At 44.3% G+C, this 24516-nt stretch overlaps 1 protein-coding gene and 2 long non-coding RNA genes across 3 annotated transcripts in view; 2 read left to right on the top strand and 1 right to left on the bottom strand.

Annotated features, from left to right (window-relative positions):
* LOC127047093 (transmembrane protease serine 11C-like) overlaps positions 1-24516 on the top strand; it is a 59601-nt gene that overhangs the window by 23635 nt on the left and 11450 nt on the right. The window contains exons 4-6 of the mRNA XM_050945036.1: positions 5400-5467; positions 9507-9670; positions 24281-24319. Coding sequence (XP_050800993.1) covers positions 5400-5467; positions 9507-9670; positions 24281-24319 — 271 coding nt within the window. The remainder of the gene's footprint in view (positions 1-5399; positions 5468-9506; positions 9671-24280; positions 24320-24516) is intronic.
* Positions 508-10830, bottom strand: LOC127047139 (uncharacterized). The gene is made up of 3 exons (XR_007773310.1): positions 10493-10830; positions 9486-9603; positions 508-641 (listed from the first exon to the last, which is right to left on the bottom strand). It is a non-coding gene; the product is annotated as an uncharacterized LOC127047139 (long non-coding RNA).
* Positions 22311-23618, top strand: LOC127047134 (uncharacterized). The gene is made up of 3 exons (XR_007773303.1): positions 22311-23012; positions 23199-23391; positions 23454-23618. It is a non-coding gene; the product is annotated as an uncharacterized LOC127047134 (long non-coding RNA).

The following is a 24516-nucleotide window of genomic DNA, read 5'->3' as shown; positions in this document are numbered from 1 at the left end:
AAAAGCAGGTCATTTGCCTGCAGGTCTAATGGGTGCCCCAAGTGCAATCACTGGGCTGTTCACTGGATCAGGATCCCAAGTCAGTACTGAGAAGAAAAAAGACTAGAAGAAAGACTTGAGGCTCTGTTACAGACAAACTTGATACAGGAGCCCCTGCCAACGTATGGCTAGAAAAGATGCACAAGAAACCCAGGTATAAGAAAAATAAAATAGGCTAAATGTCATGAAGCTCAATTATCAGTAAAGTAGGCTATCAGATCTGGAGTGTATGGTTGACATGGAATCTTATCTTGGTTATACAGCTGTAAAGCCAGAATCATTCCACTGACTTAACGAAAATTAAATCAGTGGAATGACTCTTGATGTACACTGGTATAACTGAGATCAGAATTTGGCCCTCGTAAAAGCCTTAAGCTCCATAGCTGATATTCCAAGAGGCAGTTGTTTAAAACATGCGGTCAATTATGGGGGGAAAGAATCAAAACAAAACACCGTGCATGTGTGAATTATGATTTTTCAAACCCTTATAACCAGACCACATCAAAACAAATCTTCCCAGGTATACTGAAAACCACTTTTCTCCATAGGGCTATTTCCCTCCAGACTTCAGCTTCTCACCTCCACCTGCTCTGGAGCATCGGCTGTTCAAAAAACAAAACGCAAAATGTTGTTATAATGGGGAAAGTGCAGTTAAAACAAAAAATACCCCTCTCCTTGTTCTCCAAAGTGTCTGACCCATTTCTTTCAGAATTTGTGAAAATATTCATTGGCTGCAGGGTGAAAGTTTTAGAAAGTTAGTTATGAACAACTGAAAACAGGGAGTAGGAATGGAAACACTTAGGTGACCTTAACTGAGGCTGCCACTATTATTACTGCTGTCATGAAGCTATAACGCAGCAAAGAGTCTGTCAAATTGGTTGCATTAGGGATAAACATTGTGGTTGTTTAAATCCTGAAGTAAAATTCCCTCTTCAGGAACTAACATACTTGATTAGTTATTTGTCCTCAACCGCTGACACATCAAGGAACCATCCAGATGAACTCTTTACGGCAGTGCACAATCGGATTATGCCTGCCTGCCTCGTTTCTTTGGGAGTCCCTTCCATTTGATTTCTGATGTGCTTGTGATCTCCTTTGTGCATAGACTGAGTGAGGAATATTCTTTCCTGCCCTTTCAATTAGGAGAGATGCAGATTCCTGATGGACCATCCTACACTAGTTGTGTTTATTTGAGTTCTGCTGAGAATGTTCTCTATTTCTGGGCTGCCTGAAGCTCACAAATTGTTGCTGTCACCCTTTTTCCCTCCATTTTGTTTGCTTAAGGCAAATGATGTTGCTGTGGAGTCATTACTGGCTGGCATTGCCAGTGTCTCAATTAGTAAAGGGGACGTGTCTGCTTCCAGAAAGCATGCAGAGGTCCCTCTTTGCTCAGGGATCCGTCAGCTGATTCCAAAATGCTTTCTCATTATCAGCCAGCCTCCATCTTTCTCAAAGAGAATGAGATTGAGAAGGCCACCAACTCAACCCTGGCTTAAGACGTTGCTTTGGAGTGGAGACCTCACTTGTCAGACTTCAAATGATCTGCTCCTGGCTACAGCTATTGAGCAGTTCCATGCTGAGACCTTTCAGCAGGTTTTGATCCATCAGCCATGGTATGATGCCTTTGCAAATAAGAGGCATTGCTGAGATGTCTGGAGCTTCTCTCTGAGATGGAAGCCAATCAATGGGGTTGGCCAACCATGTGTCAGCAATAAGGTATTTAAAATGTGATGTCTCTGAAGAACAGGTTTCTGTAGACATGAAACCTCTTGAGGTATGTCTGCTCAGCAGTTGGGAAGCATGATCCCAGCTACAGTACAGACACACCCTTGGGAAAATCATTTCTAAACAGAGGGTAGATTGTCATCAGTATGACGATGATGCCCACCTACACTGTAGATCTCTGCCCTATCCATAGCCCATGGTGACTGCACAACATCAACACACATCCTTCTCACTATGGGAGCCTTTATTCCCTTCTCTTTTGATCCCTTTCTCTCTCCCTTATAAATTGGATCAATTTGTTTGTATGTGTTTGTAAAATATCACCCTCTTAAACTTGTTTTTATTAAATTATGTTACATGGGTATATTCTCCTGTATAGTACACAGGGAAATGGACGCTATAATGTGTAATTAATAACATTTGTTATTGGTAATTATTCATATTTTAGTATTATTTTCCATTTAAAAGCTATAAAGAAAGAAATTGAACCAAATGACTAGTTACATCTTATAGTGATAGTAGGAAAAAAGTCTCATAACAAGCTCCAGATCCAAAGGAACCAACAGAGTATAAAAGAAGAGCGCTTTCCGAACCTGAATATGGAAGAAATATATCTGGCACTGGTTGGAGATATAGGAGCCAATGTTTGGAATTCAACAGGACTTGTGTTCCTGAGTCATTTGGGTGCTTTTGAAAATCTCACCCACATAGTTCAGTGGGTTTTGGCAAACACCCCAAAGTTCTGAGCCTTTTGCCACATCCTTTGGTAGATCCTGCTTCCTTAGGAATGTCCTTTATCATCTCTGGAGTGTTCCATGGAGAATTAACAGAGTTATTGGAAAGAAGAACTAGTACTGACATCTTGATGTAATTCTCAAAAGAGGAAAATTTGTGATAACACTCAGTATGAGGGGAAAATGCTCTTTCACATTCAAGTGTGGAATTACACAAACGAGACCAAAATCCAGTACTGGGCTTACTTGCTTACACTCATTGCTCAGGTTTGAAATGTTCAGTATCTATCATAACCGGGAAAGGAACTAGGACATCCTTGTTATGTCTGGCTGGATCACCTGACTTCTTTTAGTTTGAAAACAAAGACTTTTTTCTGATGATTGACTCATATTCGGGCTAGTTTGACTCTTTTGTAAGCTGCAAAACAATGATTCATCCCCTATCATGGAATCTGTCTATATTGGCAAGACACGGATTTCCTGATTGGTGTTTTCAGAAAGTGCTTCAGAATGGGGTGTGCGTGGGACTTGTAGAGGGTGGAGCTGAGCATGTTATGAGTCCAAACTACCCAAAGTCAAGTGAGTTGTTCAAGCTGTCAGAAACAGGGGCAAGAAAACAAAGGATAATGAGGCTCCATATCTGGCTGTATCGACATGTAGAAGTGCTCTGAAAGGCTGATGAGGCTTTCTCAGTACAGTTAGCAGTGATTCTGCCAGCTAGGAGTGGGCGGTTGGCAAACAGATGCACAAAAGCTGAGAGAAAATATCTATACATCTATAGTTCTTTATAGTTCTCGACATATACACTGAGGCGGGTAGGGATGTGTGTAAAGTCTTTGAACCCGATCCTCATCTGGCGTGAATCAGCACAGCTTCTTTGTCTTCAGTGGAGCTGTATTGATTTACAACAGCTGAGGATCTGGACCTAACTTCTGCAGCAAGACTCCCAAACATCTGTGCATCACATCACTGCTGAATTGTGCATCAACCTCAGACCAGCTGAGGATGGAGGGGTTTATGGAATCTGATATGAAAGCAAGTAATGCAATCCATGCAATTTTCCCTGCACCATTTATTGTATTCAATTTGATATATTCTGTGCTGACCCTGGGTTTTCAGTTTACAGCAGATGGCAGATTTTGCTAATGACGGTGCATAAATTCATGGTAGAAGGATCTAGGTGGGAACCAGGAGGTCTGGTTCGCTACACAGGAGATAGTAGTGGCATTGGGGGTACTCAGAAGGAGTGGGGAATGATTTAGGATTTGGATAGCCTGGAGGAGATTGAGGGGTCTGGCAGCAGAGAAGGGATGTTTTTCTCTTTTCTCATTGGCAGGGGAAGAGATGATTTGACATTTTGTGGAGGTTTTAAATTCCTAGCACCCTACCCCAGTAACACTTGACAGCATCCAGCCAATGCATTGCTATTAGTCATCTATAACCCACTAACAGTCCCGCCCCCGAAAGCTGTCTCTCCTCCTCCTTCCTTTCCCCCATATGATGTGAGGGGTAGTAACAGACCACTTCACCTAAATGGGCCCTTGAAATATGTGTAAACTGTTTATGCTAAACAATCTGTTCCACCTTGCATTTTGCTGTGATGCTGAGCATACCTTTCCCAGACCTGAAGAAGAGCTCTGTGTGGCTCGAAAACTTGTCTCTCTCACCAACCGAAGTTGGTTCAATAAAAAATGTTACCTCACCCACTTTGTGTCTCTGATATGCTGGGACCAACATGGCTATGACAGCACTGCACAGCTAACCGCCAGCAGTGCCACTTCTGAGTAATGCAGCGATCCTGAACTCATGCCGATCAAACTGTATATCAGGCCACAATTGTAAGATGCCTGCTCTCTCTCTTGGGCCGATCCTACACTACTGCCCCTTTCAACCTGCCAGGGCCCAAACGTAGGATGCAATGTGTGACAAACAGCAGCAAACAGCAGATTTTCTGGGATTGTTTCCGTTAGTGTAAATAAACTTGTGATGTAAATAGTGTTTGACAATAAAAAGGAAGGGGTAGTAGGTTGGTGTGGAAGGCAGGGACACTGTGTGTGGGAAGGGCGTCTGAATGAAATCAATGGGACTTTGGCCACTGATTTCAGTGGGATCTGGAGAGGCAGTCACTTGCGTGTGTACTAGAAGGCAGGTCTGTTAGCCCTTGAATGCTGAAGGCCTGAGCTGAGAAGGAGTTACCTCAGGTCAACTGGGGACACGGGAGTCCAACTAAGGACTGCTTGTTACCTTGAAAACATCTGTCTTGTGGTGAGAGAGAAGGAGAGGTGAGGGACAAGCTGCGGCAGGGAGAAGAGACTTCTCCTGTGGGGGACGGCTGCTCTCCTCCCTTTAGAGGGAACAGCGAAACTAAGGACTGGCAACCAGAGGCCAGTGTAATAGGACGATACCCCAGAAAAGGGGCAGGGAAAGATATTCCCTTGTTGTTTCCCAAGTTTGTTTCTTTGTTTGGCTACCCCGAGGCCCCCCGGTACACACTGGAAAATAAAAGCCGAGCAAGGAATAAAACTCTCCAGAGTGGGAGTGATTTATTGCAGGCCCCCCTGTCCCGAGGGGGAGCATTGAGCCCAGCGAAGTGAAGAAGGTGCCTTGCCACACTTGTGTGTTAAGAAGATCTGCTCTAGAAGATCTGTTTTCTAGAAGATCTGCTCTAGTCCAATCAGGAATTAGTTCTGGGAAGTCCTGTGGCCTATGTTTTATGGGAAGGCAGATTACACGACCGGATTGCCTGCTTCTGTTTTTTTAATCTATGAATTTGTGAATTATTATATGAGGAGGCAGCAGCCCTGTAGCTGGATAGTGTTCTAACAGAATGCCTTGTAAACACACACACTCCGTTTACACTGAGTATTTTTAACGGTTTTTTTTTTTCCTTTCTTTCAACAGATAGACCAGACATTTCAGAGTTCCATTTTAAGAAAAAAATATATCAGGTCACGTGTTGTCCGACTGAGGTATGTAAGATTGCAGCCAGGAAATCCAGGAGAAGATGTAATGGATTGTTCATCCTGCCCCAACATCCTGTTCCAGTGCAGACTATAGCTAGTCATAGGGCCCACAAATCCTACAGTGATTGCTGTTGCCTGCTGAGGCCTCCAGTGGGACTCTTTGCTGGTGCAGGGGTCTGGCCACACAGAGTTCACTGCAGGACCATGGCCTTAGGCAGTATGGAGAACAGTCTGTCTAGCTGATAGTCCACCATCACTACGTCCTGGAGTTTCCAAGCATATGATCTGAGTTGCTGGAGGAATTGGAGGGATAATGCTCTACACCTCTGAAAGTCAATCCTGAAAGCGCAGTTCGTGATGGTCTTTTGATCTTCAGTTAAACAAGGCAGGAATATACTCTGCTAATCACTAAACCTCATTTGAATTGGTTGGTTGTGGCCTGTAGATGACCGAGAAGATTGGTGAAACCTCTGCACACCAAAACTAGGTGCATTATTGTGCTGGGGTCTGTAGTAGGCACTAGCTCATACTGCAGGCACTCCACTGAGCTGTCCAGAACTGAAAGGAAGAGAGTCAAGCCTTTATTCCTTCATTAGAATGTAGAATTTTATTTTTCATTTTCAGTTCTCTCCTTAAAGTGCACCGTAAAGTCTAGGTGCCTGCACAGTAACAATATTACACTCACTCATATGTACTAAACCCCCAAGATGAACCAAAGCTACTTCATGATTGTATTGCTGCAGATGGATCTCTCCTTATATCTCCAGTCTTTGTTACCATTCTGCCTCAGGCCTCGATCCAGGAGACTGCATCAGCATGTTGAACTCCAGTACTCGTTTAGCTGTTTAGCCTGTAGATTCTTTGAGGCAGGGCAGTCGTTTGTAATTTGGTCAGGAAGTGACATGCCTCTCTGTGGTGCATTATAATTCATAGCAACGCAAATGACTTACCAAGACAGGTGACACATCTTCTGTCTCAAGGTCTTTGGCTCTGGATTTTTTAATGTACATTTCCTGGGGTGTGAGGAGGAGCTGATTGTACCTATCTCAGTGACTGGAGAGGTATGCCTGCAAGAATTGACCATCATTTCTGTATGGTGCAGCACAGGAAGTGGGGGTGGAGGGTGAGGCAAGAAGAGGGAAAATGTAATGTGACGTGTGATAAGATAAGATAATCACTTGATGATGATGAGTCAACAGTGTGATACTGTTGCAAAAAAAGCAAACGTGATTCTGGGATGCATTAACAGGTGTGTTGTAAACAAGACACGAGAAGTCATTCTTCCGCTTTACTCTGCGCTGGTTAGGCCTCAACTGGAGTATTGTGTCCAGTTCTGGGCACCGCATTTCAAGAAAGATGTGGAGAAATTGGAGAGGATCCAGAGAAGAGCAACAAGAATGATTAAAGGTCTTGAGAACATGACCTATGAAGGAAGGCTGAAGGAATTGGGTTTGTTTAGTTTGGAAAAGAGAAGACTGAGAAGGGACATGATAGCAGTTTTCAGGTATCTAAAAGGGTGTCATCAGGAGGAGGGAGAAAACTTGTTCACCTTAGCCTCCAATGATAGAACAAGAAGCAATGGGCTTAAACTGCAGCAAGGGAGATTTAGGTTGGACATTAGGAAAAAGTTCCTAACTCTCAGAGTAGTTAAACACTGGAATAGATTGCCTAGGGAAGTTGTGGAATCTCCATCTCTGGAGATATTTAAGAGTAGGTTAGATAAATGTCTATTAGGGATAGTCTAGACAGTATTTGGTCCTGCCATGAGGGCAGGGGACTGGACTCGATGACCTCTCAAGGTTCCTTCCAGTCCTAGAGTCTGAGTCTATGATGATAACCCTGAGGCTGATGCTAAACAAAACAGCCTGCTGGAGAGGACATTTATAGCTATTGGGTCTAGATTGGGGCAGGGACCATGTGATTGTAAAATGCCTGGTGCCTTTTGAGGGGTAATAGGTCTCTCTGTTGTCCAGCACCAGCAGATAACAAGAAAACACAGTTTGGGTTTGAGAAGTGTTCTGCTTGCTGCGGATTGTCATCATGAGGCTGAGTTGGTGAATTCTGCATAAGCTGTTTGCATCCATTTTTTTTAAACTTATTTCCCTTTTCTGTCAATTATTTATTTATGTTAAAGTAGCACTTCAGAGCCCTAGTCTTGGACCAGGATCCTGTTATGCTAGGCACGGTCATGGCCAAGATATCACAGAATTATCAGAAGCTCTCTCTTTTCCAATCAGCTTCTCCTTGCAGTCTGAGTCCCCGGTGATACTAAAACACAAAGCTTATCACATCACAATTCATGCACAGAATCCAATGTGAAGTAACTGATGTCACCAACTATGGGTTGTGTTATCACTTAAGGAATTGGGTAGGAAGAAGAGGCTGAGTGGAAAGGAGATCTTCTCTTTACACACCCTCTCTTAATTGGTCAGCACTCATGGGAAAGTATGTACACAAAGAGCATACTGGATTAGACCTATGAGGTAGGTAGTTCAATCGTCTGCATCTGGCAATGCTGAGTAACTGATGCTGCCGAGAAAGTGATAAATAAATAATGATAATGAACAAATTCAGTCCTTGTATAACTTTCCTACTTTCAATGGGATCCTTTGGTGTGAATTTAGCCTTCATCATTGTTCATATGTGGAGGAGTTTCTTCCTAATCCTCTGAAGTGATGAGTTTATACCCTGGGGAATAAGTTTTGAGTACCTCACTCCGTGAGCTGGTTTCCATACTTACAAAGATCATGTATATATCAGTTCAAAATTATCCTATTCATTCTAAAATCTAGCCACAGAATTAGTCTGGCAGCACACTGTCGTTACGAAAGTTACATTACGTGTCTAAATGTTGGCTGGATTAAACCTGTAGTTCTTTAGCATTGACCATTCCCCTTGACTTTTCCCAGTCTTAAAAAGACCACTGCAATAGTCGTCGCAAGTTATAGAGGTGTCTGTATGTGGAACCGGTTATCCACCTGTTCTTCTTAATGATACTGTTATGTTGTTAAAAGCCCCTTTGGGGGGGTTGGGGGAGCTTTTCAGTTGTAACTAAAGTGGACCCCTGATTCGTTGGAGAGTTTCAGTGATTACTATGTGGTTTCTGCGGTCCTACACCTCTCCGGGATTCCCATGCAGAGACACTGAATTCAGCTTTATCTCCATCCAAGTCTGGAGTGGCAGAATGGTTTTAGTCAACTCCTCCCCTTCCCCCAGGTTTCCTCTTTGCTAAGGCCTGTAGATTCCTTTATCTGTTATTTACTGGGGCCCAAATTTTCAAAGCTAGGTGCCTAAAATTAGGCCCCTAATACAATATCTAGGCTGCTGGCACCTACACTAATTGTCTGATGTTTTGAGAATTGCAGAGCCTCCACCCATTGAAATCAAGGGGAGCTGCAGGTGACCAGGTTATTTGGGTGCCCAGTATAGAATGAGTGACCCATCTCTAGGCACCCAGGATTGAGAATGTTGGCCTGTCTGCCCATTCATAGGAAGAACAGGAGTACTTGTGGCACCTTAGAGACTAACAAATTTATTTGAGCATAAGCTTTCGTGGGCTAAAACCCACTTCATCGGAAGCATAGAATGGAACATATAAGAAGAGTATAAATATACATACAGAGAAGATGCCATACCAGCTCTGTATGTACATTTATACTCTTCTTATATGTTCCATTCTATGCATCCGATGAAGTGGACTGTCGCCCACAAAAGCTTACACTCAAATAAATGTGTTAGTCTCTAAGGTGCCGCAAGGACTCCTGTTCTTTTTGCGGATACAGACTAACACGGCTGCTACTCTGAAACCATTCATAGGAAGTGTCGCTTCTCCTCGGATGTAGCTTTCTTGCATAAATCTGCTCAGTTACAATGTCCTGGCATCTGCTCAGATTTTTCAACACTTCCCTCTCTCTTTACACAGCCTATGGCAATCCACATAATCCCTTAAATTAATCTGAAATCACTGTAGGATCGAATGAAAAACCAGGAAGTGTAAGAAGAGCGAAGCAGATAAGTCACTTACCTCTGTCTTGTTGATTTGCAGCCCCGACACTGGCGGAGTGCTGGCACAGGTTGTGCTCACGTTCCTTTTCTCTGCCACTGATGATAAAGCAGCATTTCTGGGAAAAATCGATAGTGTCCTGCAGAAGAAACTGAGTAAATATTCTGGGCCTGTGCGAATAGATCTTGCATCTTCTACCATCTCAAGTAAGTGTCTCATGGCTCTGTTTTGCTCTTGGTTTGTTCTTTGTGCTTTTCCTTTCTTTGTATAATGCACATTATTTTGCATTGTAAATATGAGTTGTTTCCTTTATATATCTGTTCTCAGTGGAACTCTGGGTGAAAGTCATCCCTGTACCTGGGGCTAGCATAAAGTCTATGTGCCCTTAAGCCTTCTCAGTAGTGCTTAAGGGGGCCTTCAGTGGGCCATATGCTTTGCGCTGGCCTTTTCTGCTCAAGGAGGATGAATTTCACCCCTTGGGCAATGCTGGTAGCTGTGGGAATGGACAGCCCTAGTCGATACTGCTGAACTGCAGCAGGCAGCAACACAAGTAAGCGAGCTCCTTGGCTTCCAGGGCTCTTTGCTTCTTGTCTTAACCTTACAAACTTGACACCGTGGGAGCATCTGAAAACACATTCCAGCTGTGTCACTGTGGACGTGTCAGGCTCTAAAACATCCTTCCTGACCTCCTTTCTGTTTTGTGTGTGTGTGTGTGTGTGTGTGTGTGTGAGTGTGAGTTTACCATCATTTCCCTCATCAAACACAGTGAATGTTTCCACTTATTTTAAAAGTTTCAGCACTATAATTTTGGTACAGTAAATGTTACAAACTGTCACTTTTAGGATCAATTCCCTACCTCATCTTGCTCCCTCTATGTGCAGCTGCCCAGTTAGGGAACTTTCATGCAGACTTACGGCCTTTGTTTTGCATATGAATCAGGCGAGCTTCACTTATTCTCTCTTCCTTTGGAGGCAGGGGTTGGCTTAAACTATCCAAAGGTAAATAGCTGAACAGAAAGAAGTAAATACCTGCACTTTCCAGCATTGCAGGCTTTCCTCTTGCTCCACCCTGAGATGATATAATACACACCTGGGCGTTGTATTACCCTGGTTTTCCGTAACAGTGTATTTAGACTATCTGATGCAGATAAGTGCAGGCTAGATAGATATGTTGAAATGTCAAGATCAGTGCTGACTGCAGGAGCATTTGGTCAGACTCCATGGGTGCCAGATCCAGGGTTTCTCCCAGTCGCAGATGACTGCAAGCTGCCTCTCCTTCCTTCTCTCAGCTCTTGTATGGACTGCCTTGCAGGCATGGAGTAAGACCCAAATGTGAGCTGGCTCATGCCATGTGTTTTCTCAGGAACACTCCATTTGTAACCTGTGATGTGGAGAAATGGAAAAGTCCACTGGTTAAAAATCAGACAGATCACCCCCAGCCACTGAGCTTTGTAGCAAAAGTTCTGCTTTGTATTATTATTTATTGTTCATATTACAGCAATGCCTACAGATCCCATTCAGTGATCAGGGCTACATTGTGCTAGAGCGTGTATTAAAAAAAACCCACCCAAAGTCCCTGACCCAGAAAACTCACCATCTGGGATTTCAACTGTATGGAGCAGGTGAACAATGCGACAGATGGTGGTGGAAGGTGATGAGGGTGGACAAGGTAACAGGAGAGAGATAGATATTTGCATAAATTAGAAGTCACAATGGTCTCCACAGTTGCGGGAGGCTGCCAGCCTAACTGACTGCGGAGAGGAGTCATTTGCAGATTTAAGGCCAGGGCTGGCTGACAACATTTTGGCACCTGAGGCGGGGAGCTCAAATGGTGCCCCTATGCCCCCTAGCTTGTGCCAAAACTTTGAAAGGTCTCAATTCTGCCTTCTTCCTGTTCTACTCCTCTCATGGTGCTGCTCTGCTACCTACCCCAATAAAGGAGAACTTACAACTTAAAATGCCTTGTTTAAAAATGTTAAGTAACACTTAACTTTCAAATGCCTGAACAGCAGATGTAACTTTTCTTGTCTGCATAGTAAACACTGGCATTTTTATCTGTTTGAATAATCAAAGTGCTGCTTTCCGTGCCTCCTTGGTTGCAAAGATTTGAACTGCTTCCTGCTGAAGGTCCACAGTCTGGGCCAGCTCATGCTCTATTGAGGTGGTTGCAAGGTTGACCAGCCTCTCCTGTGTCATTGTGGAGCGTAGATGTGTTTGTATTAACTTCAGCTTGGAGAAGCTGCCTTCTCCACTGGCAACTGTTACAAGAAGTGTTAGAAGTATGCACAGAGCAACAAAAGCATTTGGAAAGAGGGTGGTCATCTTATTTGTGCAGATGTATTCCAGAACAGCCTTTGGAGTTCATCCTGATGAAATGTATCTTGAAATGACTTTCAGTTCATCACTTAAATCACTCGCATCAATATCGCGCATGTCATCATGTGTCAACACTGTCTCTAGTGCCCTGCATTGCTGGTGTAGGTCTTCTTCAGGTATAATGAGGGGTTTTGGAATATCAGACAACATCCCAAATACACTGCTGTGTTCCTTGAGCTGCATGAAACATTCAACTAACTGTATTGCACAATCTAGCATCTGGTTAAAGAATTGAACTTTGAATTGTTGTTTGGGGTCTCTTATGGGATTATCCCGTGCCTCGTCATCAAAATGTCTTTTTCTTCGGTGACTCTTGTATTCTTGAATGGGTGGGAAAACAGCTTCGGTGTGAAGTTCCTCTGCCAACTTCTGTGCTCTCTTCAGAACATTTTGAAATCCCTCATCTGACAGTAAGACTGTAGATGTGACTTTGCTTTGTCTAGTTGTTCCATTGCTCCAGATATATCAAGGTCAACACCTTGGAGTCTCTTGCTTACAACATTTATTTCAAACAGTATGTCATGCCACAACACTAAGCCACACAGAAATTTGAAGTTTTGTATGTTTATGGTGATTCCATTTCCCTCTGCCATATTCTCCCATGAACAGTTCCTGTCATAGCATTATTCTCCATAATGGTAACTATGGCATCATCTGTCTTCCCAAGCTGGTGTTTGATAGGCTTTATCGCCTCCACTCGACTTTCCCATCGTATAGCACTCAGTGGTTTCAGTGTCAGAGAGGATGTTCCCAGAGGTTACTTCAAAATTTGCCATTGATGAGTTGATGCAGAGAAAAATATGTAAATGCTCTGAATTATATTAAAAAATTCAGCAGCCTCACTAGAAGCTGATGCTGCACCACTGACCACCAAGTCCAATGAATGAGAACTACATGGAACAAAAAAAGCTTGAGGGTTTAACTCTCGGATTCGTGTCTGCACTCCTCTGTTCTTTCCTCTCATGTTGGCACCATTATCGTAGCCCTGACCTCTCACGTCAGCTATCGCAATTCCCGTATCTTCCAGCTTTTTAAGAAGCATATTTGTCATATCAGTTCCTGTAGTATCATCAATGTCAATAAATTCTAGAAAATACTCTCTGACATTCACCATTGCAGGGACAATTTTCACTAGGTTCTGTTGTTGTTACAAAATGCACCATTAAAGTAAAATGTTCCGTATGGCTGATGTCAGATGTGCAGTCCAGAATAACGGAGTAATATCTTTCTGACTTCAGATATGCCACAATCTTCTGTTTGACTTTGTTGCCAGTAACTGTATGATCTCATTTTGAATTGTTTTTCCAAGGTAGTGGTGTGTGTACATTTCTTGGGTGGTGATTCTTCTTAGATGCTCCTGGAGTACAACATCAAACTCAGCCATCAACTCCACAATTTTAAGGAAGTTTCTACTGTTTGGCACATACAGCTGATCTGAAGTGCCACTCAGTGCTAGGTTTCGGGTAGCAAGCATTCTCACAATGGCAATGAGCCTTTTCAGAACATTTTGCCAGTAAAGAGACTCTGATGCAATCTTCTCTTGATGCTGATCATATATGGTGGCCTCTACCCTTAGTCTCATCTCAAGCTCTTTCCATCTATGGAATGCTCTCTGGTGATTTGCTCCCTTCTCATGGCATACCAGATTTCTAGCCAGATTTTTCCAATCCTTTGTTCCTGTAGAACCCAATGTGGCTGGAACTTTAGACTGGAAGAGTTTGCAACAAAAACAGTATGCAGCATTCTGGGTTTTTGAGTACATAAGCCATGGCCTCTCCACTTTGTCAGCATTCGGGATTTCACACTCATAATGTGTTGGATGGAAACTTCTATGTTCATTGTCTTTGGGAAACATGAAGTTTTTCACTTGCTGTGGCCCGTGCAGTACAAGGAAGTCCCTCAGGCTACTGCTCAAGTGGGTCCACAATCCTGGATCATCTAGACTTAAGGAATTAAACTCAGAAGCAGCTGTTTCTTGCACCTCCATCACACTCTTCTCTGATCTACATTTTTCTTCAGGAATGTGCATGGTTCCATCCATTTGAGATGGAGAGATGGATGCTGCAGTAGCTTCTAGGTCACCGGCACTCTGGCTAACTGAAAGATCAGGCATCTCCTCACCACTCACATCCTCACTGGGGCCAGAAGGCTCAGCGTGAACATTTGTGTCTATGTATCTCAGGAGAGCTCCTTCCTGCTTAGATAGAAAAACTTCCTTTGCTTGCTTTCTTTTTCTGAATGCTGCCCCAGAGGGGTGTTTTCTTCTTTCACTCATGGCTGCTGTTCTGTGCCAGCTATAGTGGTTCTCAACATTCAGTTGAAGGGGACAGATAAGCAGGCTGATAGCAGGCCTGAGTGAGGAAAGATATCAGCGTCTCAAGGCCCTAACTGGCTCCTACTACTTCAGCTGACTGCCTGTTCGCCTCAGGTGGGTTCAGGGAAGCAGCAGGAAACAGGAAGCTCCCTGAGAAGCTGGTGTGAATCAGTCCAGGCTCTTGAGGGTGCTCGAAAGTACATAAGAGGCTGCTCCTCCTCTCTCTCCCTGCAGCTCCTGCTACTTTGTTATTCCCTCTCACCTTCACTGCTGCTTCCCTGTTATGTCTCTTGTACCCTCCTTCCTCCAGCACAGCACTCCACCATCTCTGTGCATCTAGAGCAAAGAGAATACATATACACCAGCAGCAGACACAATTTTCTACACTCTGGGTCCTAACGGCATTCCCCTCCCCCACCCCAAACACACAGGGTATGTCTACATCTACAGTTTTGCAGCGCTGGTTGTTACAGCTGTATTAGTACAGCTGTATAGGGCCAGCGCTGCAGAGTGGCCACACTTACAGCAACCAGCGCTGCAAGTGGTGTTAGATGTGGCCACACTGCAGCGCTGTTGGGCGGCTTCAAGGGGGGTTCGGGGAATGCGAGAGCAAACCGCAGGGAAGGAGACCTGCTTCCCCGCGGTTTGCTCTCGCGTTCCCCGAACTCCCCTGCAAACCGCAGGGAAAGAAAACCTGCTTGCTCGGGGGTTCGGGGAACGCGAGAGCAAACCGCAGGGAAGGAGACCTGCTTGCATGGGGGTTCGGGGAACGTGAGAGCAAACCGCAGGGAAGGAGACCTGCTTGCACGGGGGTTCGGGGAACGCGAGAGCAAACCGGGGAAGGAGACCTGCTTCCCCGCAGTTTGCTCTCGCGTTCCCCGAACCCCCCTGCAAACCGCGGGGAAGGAGACATGCTTGCTCGGGGGTTCGGGGAACGCGAGAGCAAACCGGGGAAGGAGACCTGCTTGATTACCAGAGAGGCTTCCTCAGGTATGCTGGGATACCTGCTTATTCCACGGAGGTCAAGAAAAGCGCTGGTAAGTGTCTACACTTGATTACCAGCGCTGGATCACCAGCGCTGGATCCTCTACACCCGAGACAAAACGGGAGTACGGCCAGCGCTGCAAACAGGGAGTTGCAGCGCTGGTGATGCCCTGCAGATGTGTACACCTCCTAAGTTGCAGCGCTGTAACCCCCTCACCAGCGCTGCAACTTTGTGATGTAGACAAGCCCACAGTCTGTCGCCTGAGGCGGCCGCCTCTGTTCGCCTCATGGTAAGGCCAGCCCGGTTTAAGGCAGAGGTAGGTTCTAAGGAGGGATTTTAGACGAGCGCAGGGTGCTGGCTCTGTGAATTTTGATAGGGAGTTCTCAAACTTCAGGAACAGCAGAGAGGAAAACACACTAGTTGCCTGATCAGCTGCATGTAATCAGAATCTAGTAAATGATGGGAATTAGATAAAATGATGCAAAAGCTTTGTTTTTCTAACTCACAGATGCATCGAGGCCAGGACTGTTAAGATACTGTAATTGTTTACAGTAAACTCACTAGTTAAATGGAATCAGATTGTTCATTAAATACTCAATTATAGTAAAATGAATTCTCAGAATAGGTTTTATAAAGTTATCTGATTACGTATAGGACTGAGAAGTACTGCGGCTAATCTTTGAGTTGCTTTTTCTTGTCTACCCTGATCTGAGTGTAAAACAGTGATCATAGAATATCAGGGTTGGAAGGGACCTCAGGAGATCATCTAGTCCAACCCCCTACTGAAAGCAGGACCAATCCCCAGACAGATTTTTGCCCCAGATCCCTACATGGCCCCCTCAAGGATTGAACTCACAACCCTGAGTTTAGCAGGCCAATGCTCAAACCACTGAGCTTGACACAATAGTTCGAGTACTCTGTACAAAGACAATGTAAACATAAAACAATACCCTGCTGTTTCTGGGAAAGAATAGTAAGAGATTCCCTTTGGGATCCACACCTGGGCAAGTAAATCAATTTTAAGCAGTTCTACTTCTAACAATCCTGACAGTGGTCATATTTATAGTATTACATTAGAGTGACTGATGGACTTATCCAAGCCCTCCAGACCTGAGTATCCCTGTGCCTTGTAGGGAGCTGGGTGATGTGGAACGTGTGCACCAAGATCCAGAATGCCATGTTTTGGCATTATCCCTGCAACAGGCAGAAGTGAAATCCTTCAGCTGAACTCTGGGGTGTCTAGGAGTCCCGAAGAGGATCTCTGGTTTGCAGTTCAGGCCTAATTCTATTTGGAACAACATGTAACACAAAGTACCCTATCCAGCATCAACCTTTAGAACAAAAAGGACAAGTAAATTCTGAGGGTACCAAGCTTTTGTCCAGGTTATGAGGTATCCTTACCAACTTCTGCCTCATTCCATCTTGTTTCTTGTTGTCCTTACAAAACATAAGGGTATTCCTAAGCATATTCTTAATGGCTTCTTAAAGCCAGCATAGACCCTTTCACTATATGTCATTTACCAAAAGCCTATGGGTTTGTGCCATAATATATAAAAAAGCATCACTAACTGGTTGAACCCTTATTAAAAATCTAGGTCAGGTACTCATTTGCATGGCACACTAGGAGGTTCCGACAGGGAGAATGAGTAAACCTTCCTCCTAGTATCTCACCAACTTGTTGTTCAACACCATGTCTCAACTTGTACTTGGTTCAAAAGTAGTGATGCTGGGGAGCAGCTGGAACAAACTGCCTAGGAGTCTGGTGCACCTTCTGTTATCTGAGAGCCGTGATCAAGGGCAGCTTTTCAAAGCTGGTGTGAAAATTCACAGCCACAACATTTTGCTTGCCCACCCACACCAGTGTGGTGGAGACAGATATGTTGGGAAGACTGATGATATTTTACTAGTCTATTCAAAACAAAAACACTTTGCACCAAGCAAGTTGGGAAATAGAAATTTTGCAAAGCTGAAAAAAGGGACGAATACACCGAGTGTCTACATTTTGTCTCATCATTACACACTGGAAAGGAAAAAGAACAGGAGGACTTGTGGCACCTTAGAGACTAACAAATGTATTTGAGCATAAGCTTTCGTGGACAGAGAAATCTGCAGAAATACATTAATTTTGGTGGATAATATGCTGAAGATACTACAGTTATATTTAATAATTTGTAATTGTATTTAATATTTCTGCAGCAGAAAGATAATGGTGTCTTCATACACCAGACACAGTAGAAAATACAGAGATGTCTGGAATCTCTCATCCACTTCTGTGAGCTCCTGGGAAATATTCCAAAGCTTCCTGTCTCTTCTTGGTACTATGCCTTTTTCTACAGATGGAGCTGGAAGCCAGTCAAGCCTGTATTCTTTTGTGGGCCTCAGGTAGGCCTCGGTAGCTCATAATACAAGTTCTCCCTGAAGATGAAAGCAACCTAAGTCCCATTTTCACCAGATAACAAGCAAGGCAGCAGGAAGGGAAGATGCAACTTGTGGCCCTAACTCTGGTGCTGAGGTATAGCAGTGATAGGTGTCTTAGAAACACCTGAGATAATAGATTCAGTCTTCTACTGACACTTGGTGTGGAGAGGGATGTGAATTTCTTCTTCCTTTACCGAATTGGTACCAGAAGAGAAGGCATACATGGCCTAATTTCTTTCCCTTCCTCCCATCCTTTCTCCATCAGCAGGATTAGAAGATGGAAGCAATTCACAGCCTGATCCCTTCCCTGCTCCAGCAAGGGGACCAAAAAGGAAGGCAATTGCCAACCCATTTCTCCCTCTCCGCCAGCTTGCAGGCCTTGCCAAGTGCAAAGTTGGCTATTTGCTTCTGTCTGGAAAAAGGAAACTAGCTGCAAGATTGTTGGTGCCACCACATCAAAGTATAAAGAACATATTCTCATCTGTCCCAGAGTCAGAGGTTTTGACCATGAACAACATGAGTCCCAAATTTGTTTCATATAAGAAGAAACATCTATTATTATTTTTATTTATTTATCTACCAGTCAAAACTTTCTAGATGCTTTACAAGCACAGAGACCAGCATCTAGGAGATAGATGTTCTCACTTGTCCTAGTCGGAGCCTCCTTCATTGCCATGCAGATGAGTATCTGACCTGGATTTTTGTGGATTGCTTCATTGGGTTGTGTTTCAAATAGTGTATTTGGGAGCCTGCGTATTTCCACTTGTATACAAGTGACAACAACCTGGAGGAGAAAAGTGGAACATACATCCCCATTCTGAAAAATCACGTCAAAGGCTTTCTGAAAGTCCAAGTACATTATATTCACTGGATTGCTCTTGTCCACATGCTAGTTGACCCCCTCAGAGAATTCTAATAGATTGGTGAGGCATGATTTCCCTTTACAAAAGCCAAGTTGACTCTTCTCCTGCAAATCATATTCATCTATGTGTCTGATAATTCTGTTCTTTACTATATTTCAGCCAGTTTGCCTGGTACTGAAGTTAGGCTTACTGGTCTGTAATTGCCGGGATTGCTTCTGGAGTTTTGTTTTGTTTTTAAATTGATGTCACATTAGCTGTCCTCCAGTCATCTGGTACAGAATTTGAGTTCCTTCAGAACTCTTGGATGAATATCATCTAGTCCTGGTGACTTATCACTATTTAATTTATCAACTTGTTCCAAAAACATCTCAGTCTGGAACAGATGCAATTATAAACTACTTATTATGGGTGGTTTAATGATTATTAGCTATTTCAATACATGGTTAATCCATTGTTATAGAATCTATCAGGTCAATAGGTTGCTTATAACTACAGTAACTCCTCACTTAACATTGTAGTTATGTTCCTGAAAAATGCAACTTTAAGCAAAATGATGTTAAGTTAATCCAATTTCCCCATAAGAATTAATGTAAATGAGGAGAGAGGGAGGTGTTAGGTTCCAGGAAAAATTTTTTCACCAGACAAAAGACTCTTTCTCTCTCTCTCTCTCTCTCTCTCTAGACACACACACACACACACACACAGAGTATAAGTTTTAAACAAACAATTTAATACTATACACAGCAATGATGATTGTGAAGCTTGGTTGAGGTGGAGGAGTCAGAGGGTGGGATATTTCCCAGGGAATGCCTTACTGCTAAATGATGAACTAGCACTCGGCTGAGCACTCAACAACACATTGTTGTTAATGTAGCCTCACACTCTACAAGGCAGCACAAATGGAGGGAGGGGAGACAGCATGGCAGACAGAGACACACACCCTGTGTATGTGAGAGCGAGAAATGCGCATTGCCCCTTTAGGTATGCTGACACCACTCTAAGTACATTGCCTTTTTAAGTAGATCAGCAAGTTGAGACAGCAGCTACTGCCAGCAAGCTCCCTCTGTCCTGAGCCCTGTCATGTTCCCCCCCCCCACTCTATGGAGATGGGGTAAGCGGGGGGCAGGAGCATGGGGAGAGGGACACCCTGACATTAGCACCCCTCTTCCCCTGCACAGCAAGCAGAAGGCTCCAAGGAGCAGCACATGGCAGTGTGGGGAGGGACAGCTGAACTGCTGGCGATTAATAGCCTGCTAGGCGGCTGCTGCACAGGGAACTTAGGGGAGTGGGCAGCTGATAGGGAAGCTACCGGTCCACCCTGGTTCGAAGCCCCCACCAGCTCCCTCCACCAGGCTGCTCTTTCTGCAAGCAGTGGACAAAGCAGGTGGCTGCCAAACAACCTTATAAGGGAGCATTGCACAACTTTAAACGAGCATGTTCCCTAATTGATCAGCAACCTAACAATGAAACAACGTTAACCGGGACGACTTTAAGTGAGGAGTTAGTGTACACAGTGGTGTTGTAGCCATGTCGATCCGGAGATATTAGGAGATGGCGGTTTGGCCTTGGCCCAAGAAGAACATCACAGTTGGCACTAACTGCTAGCTTGACCAAGGAGATTATGGAATAAATAAGCACCCCTTAGAGGCAGGGCTGAGGCATGCTGTTGATGCTGTGGATTCACTTCGTGAGGCTATCCGTCCAGTTCCTTTTAGGGCCCTAACTTCACTCAAAATACATTTACAAAAAAACACAAAGAAGCGGGAAAAAACTAAGGCCAAAGTTTTCAAATTATTCATAAAGCCAAGACACCTAAATCCATGTGGAAGCACACCAACAAGTGCTGAGTACCAAGCAGCTCCCATTGATTTTTTTTTTTTTATGGATGCTGCTCATGCTCATCACTTGTGAAAATTATGCCATGTATTTAAGGCTCCTGAATCCTCACAGAGGCTCTAATTTTAGGCCTCTAGTTTTGAAAGTCTTGGCCTTTGTCACCTAACTTTATAAACCCAAATTTAAAAATTTTGCCCTAAGCCCCAATTCTCTGCAGTGCAGAGCCTGCTTTGTTTCACTCCAGTGGCTCCAAGCAGTCCTGATGCCAGCTGATCTGGTCATATGAGGAGTCTCTTTACCAGTCCTAAAGGGACCTTTGGTAGGGATGAGCTCCTACAGTGTTTCTTATGCCACTTCACTCCCAGCCCTCAGGGTAGGGAGCATGGGCCGGGCCACTGTGCCGCTGGCAGATCCCTGGCTGCCCCCTGCAAAAAAGTATTACTCCTACCTTAGGGCATATGTTCGTGTACTTTGCCTTCCTCAGTGGAGGGTGAACGTGACTTTGCATGATCTGCACAGACTTCGATTATATGGAATACTTGCAAAACATGCTAAAAATGAAGCTGTACAGACAGAGAGAACATACATTAGGTTCCTTATAGACCTTTACACCTTCCCCAGAAGGCAAAATGTAAGTGGCCAAATTCTCCTTTCAGTTACATCCATGCAACCCTACTGAAGGCAACAGTATAAGTCACAGCTGAATTTGGCCCAGTATAAGGTATGTGCCACTTCTGACATAAATAACCTAGGCAACTATCAGGTGCTAGAAGGGGAAGTAGAGAGAGAGAGCTGCTTAGCAGTACAGATGAGAGACACAGATCAGTGAAAACATACCAACTGAATCACTTCTGGTGCTGGTTGGAACAAACTGACTGATCCTTTTGTCTCCCTCGTTGGTTTTGCAACCTAATATAAGTGATGGTAATTAATTGCAGGCTTTGTACTTAAGCTTTTAATAGTTAGATGTCCCTCCATCCCAAGAGTGGCAAAAAAGAAAAAGAAGTCACTATTTGAAATTAACTAAGAGGGAATGCTGAAAACATCTTGTATCTTTCCTTTGTAGAGAAGAGGTGAACTTTTTTGCTGTTCATTGCATCTATCTAGAAATCAGTAAGAATTGAATACTCTCATTCTTCTCATTGGGTAACCCATCAAATGTTTTCAGTGGGAGCAGCTGGGGACTGAGCACTTCTGAAAATCTGGCCGTCAGTGCTTTAAATCAGTAAATTTTGAATGACTATATTGTAGAAATAAACATTAATGTTATCCCTCAAAATCCATAACGTTAAAATTAAAACCTTCCGAGCTTAGTTAGGGATTTATCCTTCAGAGTGGAATGTGTACAGGAGTGAGCACTTAAACTGTGATTGGAGCCCACAACTGGCCACTTGATCACTGATCAAAATTAATCTATGTTTATTATGCCAGTAATCTTCCATTATAATGAAGAACAGTGAATCATGGTTTAAAGTTAGTCATAAATAATTTCCCCATCCCTACAAAGTAACACAGCAGCTGCACAATGACAGCAGTCTATACCTTTAACATTGTCCTTCCCTCTGCTAATGCTCAGGGATTCTAAGACGTGTGTGTGAACAGGGCGGTTTTGGTTTTTGTATCATAACATACTTTTTTTTTTTTACTTAATATAAGGAAATTAATTTGCCCAGGTACAGCAATTGCTGACTGCAAACAAACTGAATTCACAGAACAGATAGAAAGGAGTGTCAAGCCCACAAGCAGAATGCCACTGATATTAACACAACAGACAAGCAGTGTGATCCAAAGCCCATTGAATTCAGTAGAAAGATCCCCACTGATTGCTGTTGGTTTTTTATTAGGACCCAGATATAGTAAGGTAAAGAGAAGGCAGAGGAGCGGGACATGGATGAGAATAGGTATTGGGTGATACCTAGGTGAAGGTAGAGAAGGCAGAGGAGAGGGGCGTGGATGAGGATAGGTATAGAGTGATACCCAGGTGACTGTAGAGAAGGCAGACAAGTGGGACGTGGATGAGGATAGCTATCAGGTGATACCCAGGTGACGGTAGAGAAGGCAGAGTAGCGGGACATGGATAGGGATAGGTACCAGGTGATATATAGGTGAAGGTACAGAAGGCAGAGGAGTGTGATGTGGATGAGGATAGTATAGAGTGATACCTACGTGATATTAGAGAAGGCAGAAGAGAGAGACGTAGATGAGGATAGATATTGGGTGATACCTAGGTGACGGTAGAGAAAGCAGAGGAGAGGGACGTGGATGAGGATAGGTATCGGGTGATACCCAGTTGACAGTAGAGAAGGAAGAGGAGCGGGACATGGATAGAGTTAGGTGTGAGTGATATGCAGGTGATGGCAGAAAAGGCAGAGAGGGACGTGGATGAGGATAGGTATCGGGTGATATGTATGTGAAGGTAGAGAAGGCAGAGGAGCGGGACATGGATGAGGATAGGTATCGGGTGTTACCCAGCTGACGTTAGAGAAGGCAGAAGAGAGGGATGTGGATGAGGATAGGTATCGGGTGATACCCAGGTGACAGTAGAGAAGGCAGAGGAGCAGGATGTGATGTGGATAGGTATCGGGTGATATGTAGGTGAAGGTACAGAAGGCAGAGGAGTGGGATGTGGATAGGTATTGTGTGATACCTAGGTGACGGTAGAGAAGGCAGAGGAGAGAGACGTGAATGAGGATAGGTATCGGGTGATACCTAGGTGACGGTAGAGAAGGCAGAGGAGAGAGACGTGGGTGAGGCTAGGTATCAGGTGATATGTAGGTGAAGGTACAGAAGATAGAGGAGCGGGACATGGATGTGGATATGTATCGAGTGATACCCAGCTGACACTAGAGAAGGAAGAGGAGCGGGACTTGGATAGGGATAGGTATCGAGTGATATGCAGGTGATGGTAGAGAAGGCAGAGGAGAGATACGTGGAGGAGGATAGGTATCGGGTGATATGTAGGTGAAGGTAGAGAAGGCAGAGGAGAGGCACGTGGATGAGGATAGGTATCGGGTGATATGTAGGTGAAGGTAGAGAAGGCAGAGGAGAGGCACGTGGATGAGGATAGCTATCGGGTGATATGTAGGTGAAGGTAGAGAAGGCAGAGGAGAGGCACGTGGATGAAGATAAGTATCGGGTGATATGTAGGTGAAGTTAGAGAAGGCAGAGGAGAGGCACATGGATGAAGATAAGTATCAGGTGATACCTAGGCGTTGGTTGCTGTTCAAGAGTCACTGGACAACTTCAAAATGTTATTGAACAGGTAAGTTTTTCCACTGGCCTGCAAGTAACCAGGAATGTGGCTCTGGTTAGAAAGTGGGTGTTGTAGCCAGGGGACTATATTGATGTTTGCTTGCTTGACCCTGTGCCCATTAAGATCACTGATAACCTTTACACAGACTTCAGTGAGTGCTGAATCACACCATAGATATGGTGTAATGAATTGGGGTAGGAGGGTATTTCAACAGTGCCATCAATGCCCCACCGTGACACACCAAATTATTAGCATTAATTTTATTTATTTATTTCAGCCTCCAAAAGTGTACCTGGCACCTCCCAGTCCAAATAAGAAGCTGTGGGAGCAGATCCTCAGGTGGTGCAGGTTGTCTTAGCTCCACTGAAGTCAGAGCCAACGCTGACAAACTACACCCACTGGGGAGCTGCGCCGTGGTACCTGCCCTGAAAAGCTCACAGTCTCAGGGCCAGATTGTGGCTGACCCTTACACTGCTGCAGAGTGTGGTGTGGGAGAGCATACGGAGCTTTCTGCAGTGCCCAGGCAGAATTTCAGACCCTGTGCTCTGGTCCACAGGAAATGGCTGGCTGTTTAGAGAGAGACCATGCTGTAGCCCATCAGGGGATATAATAATGGGTGCACAGCAGAAAATTTTCCACCTCCAAGTGATTCCTCTGTAGCAGTTCAGCTCCACCCCACCCTTTACTATGGGCTGGGCCTAATCTGAGCTACATTCATAGGTTAAAAACCCCGGGCTGTGTTGAACTCACTCTGTTTGTTTGTTTATTTCAGATATGAGGCCTGAGAGAGCTGAAACCCTCTTCAGTGACTGTAAGTGAAAGCAGTGCATGCTTGGCAATTCCCTGACTGTTTTAATAAATAGTCTGATCATTTTTCTGGCCCTTTAGAAAGCCTCTTTTTCTCTTGAATGAAGTTGACCTTACACTTTACACAGAGCCTTGCACATTCATGGGGGATGCATCTTCCCAGTTCCTTCTGGTTTTACTAGGATGACCATATTTCCCAAA

The sequence above is a fragment of the Gopherus flavomarginatus genome, chromosome 3 (genome assembly GCF_025201925.1).
Source record: "Gopherus flavomarginatus isolate rGopFla2 chromosome 3, rGopFla2.mat.asm, whole genome shotgun sequence".
NCBI classification, from domain to species: domain Eukaryota; kingdom Metazoa; phylum Chordata; order Testudines; family Testudinidae; genus Gopherus; species Gopherus flavomarginatus.
This window is presented reverse-complemented; position numbering and strand designations above follow the sequence as displayed.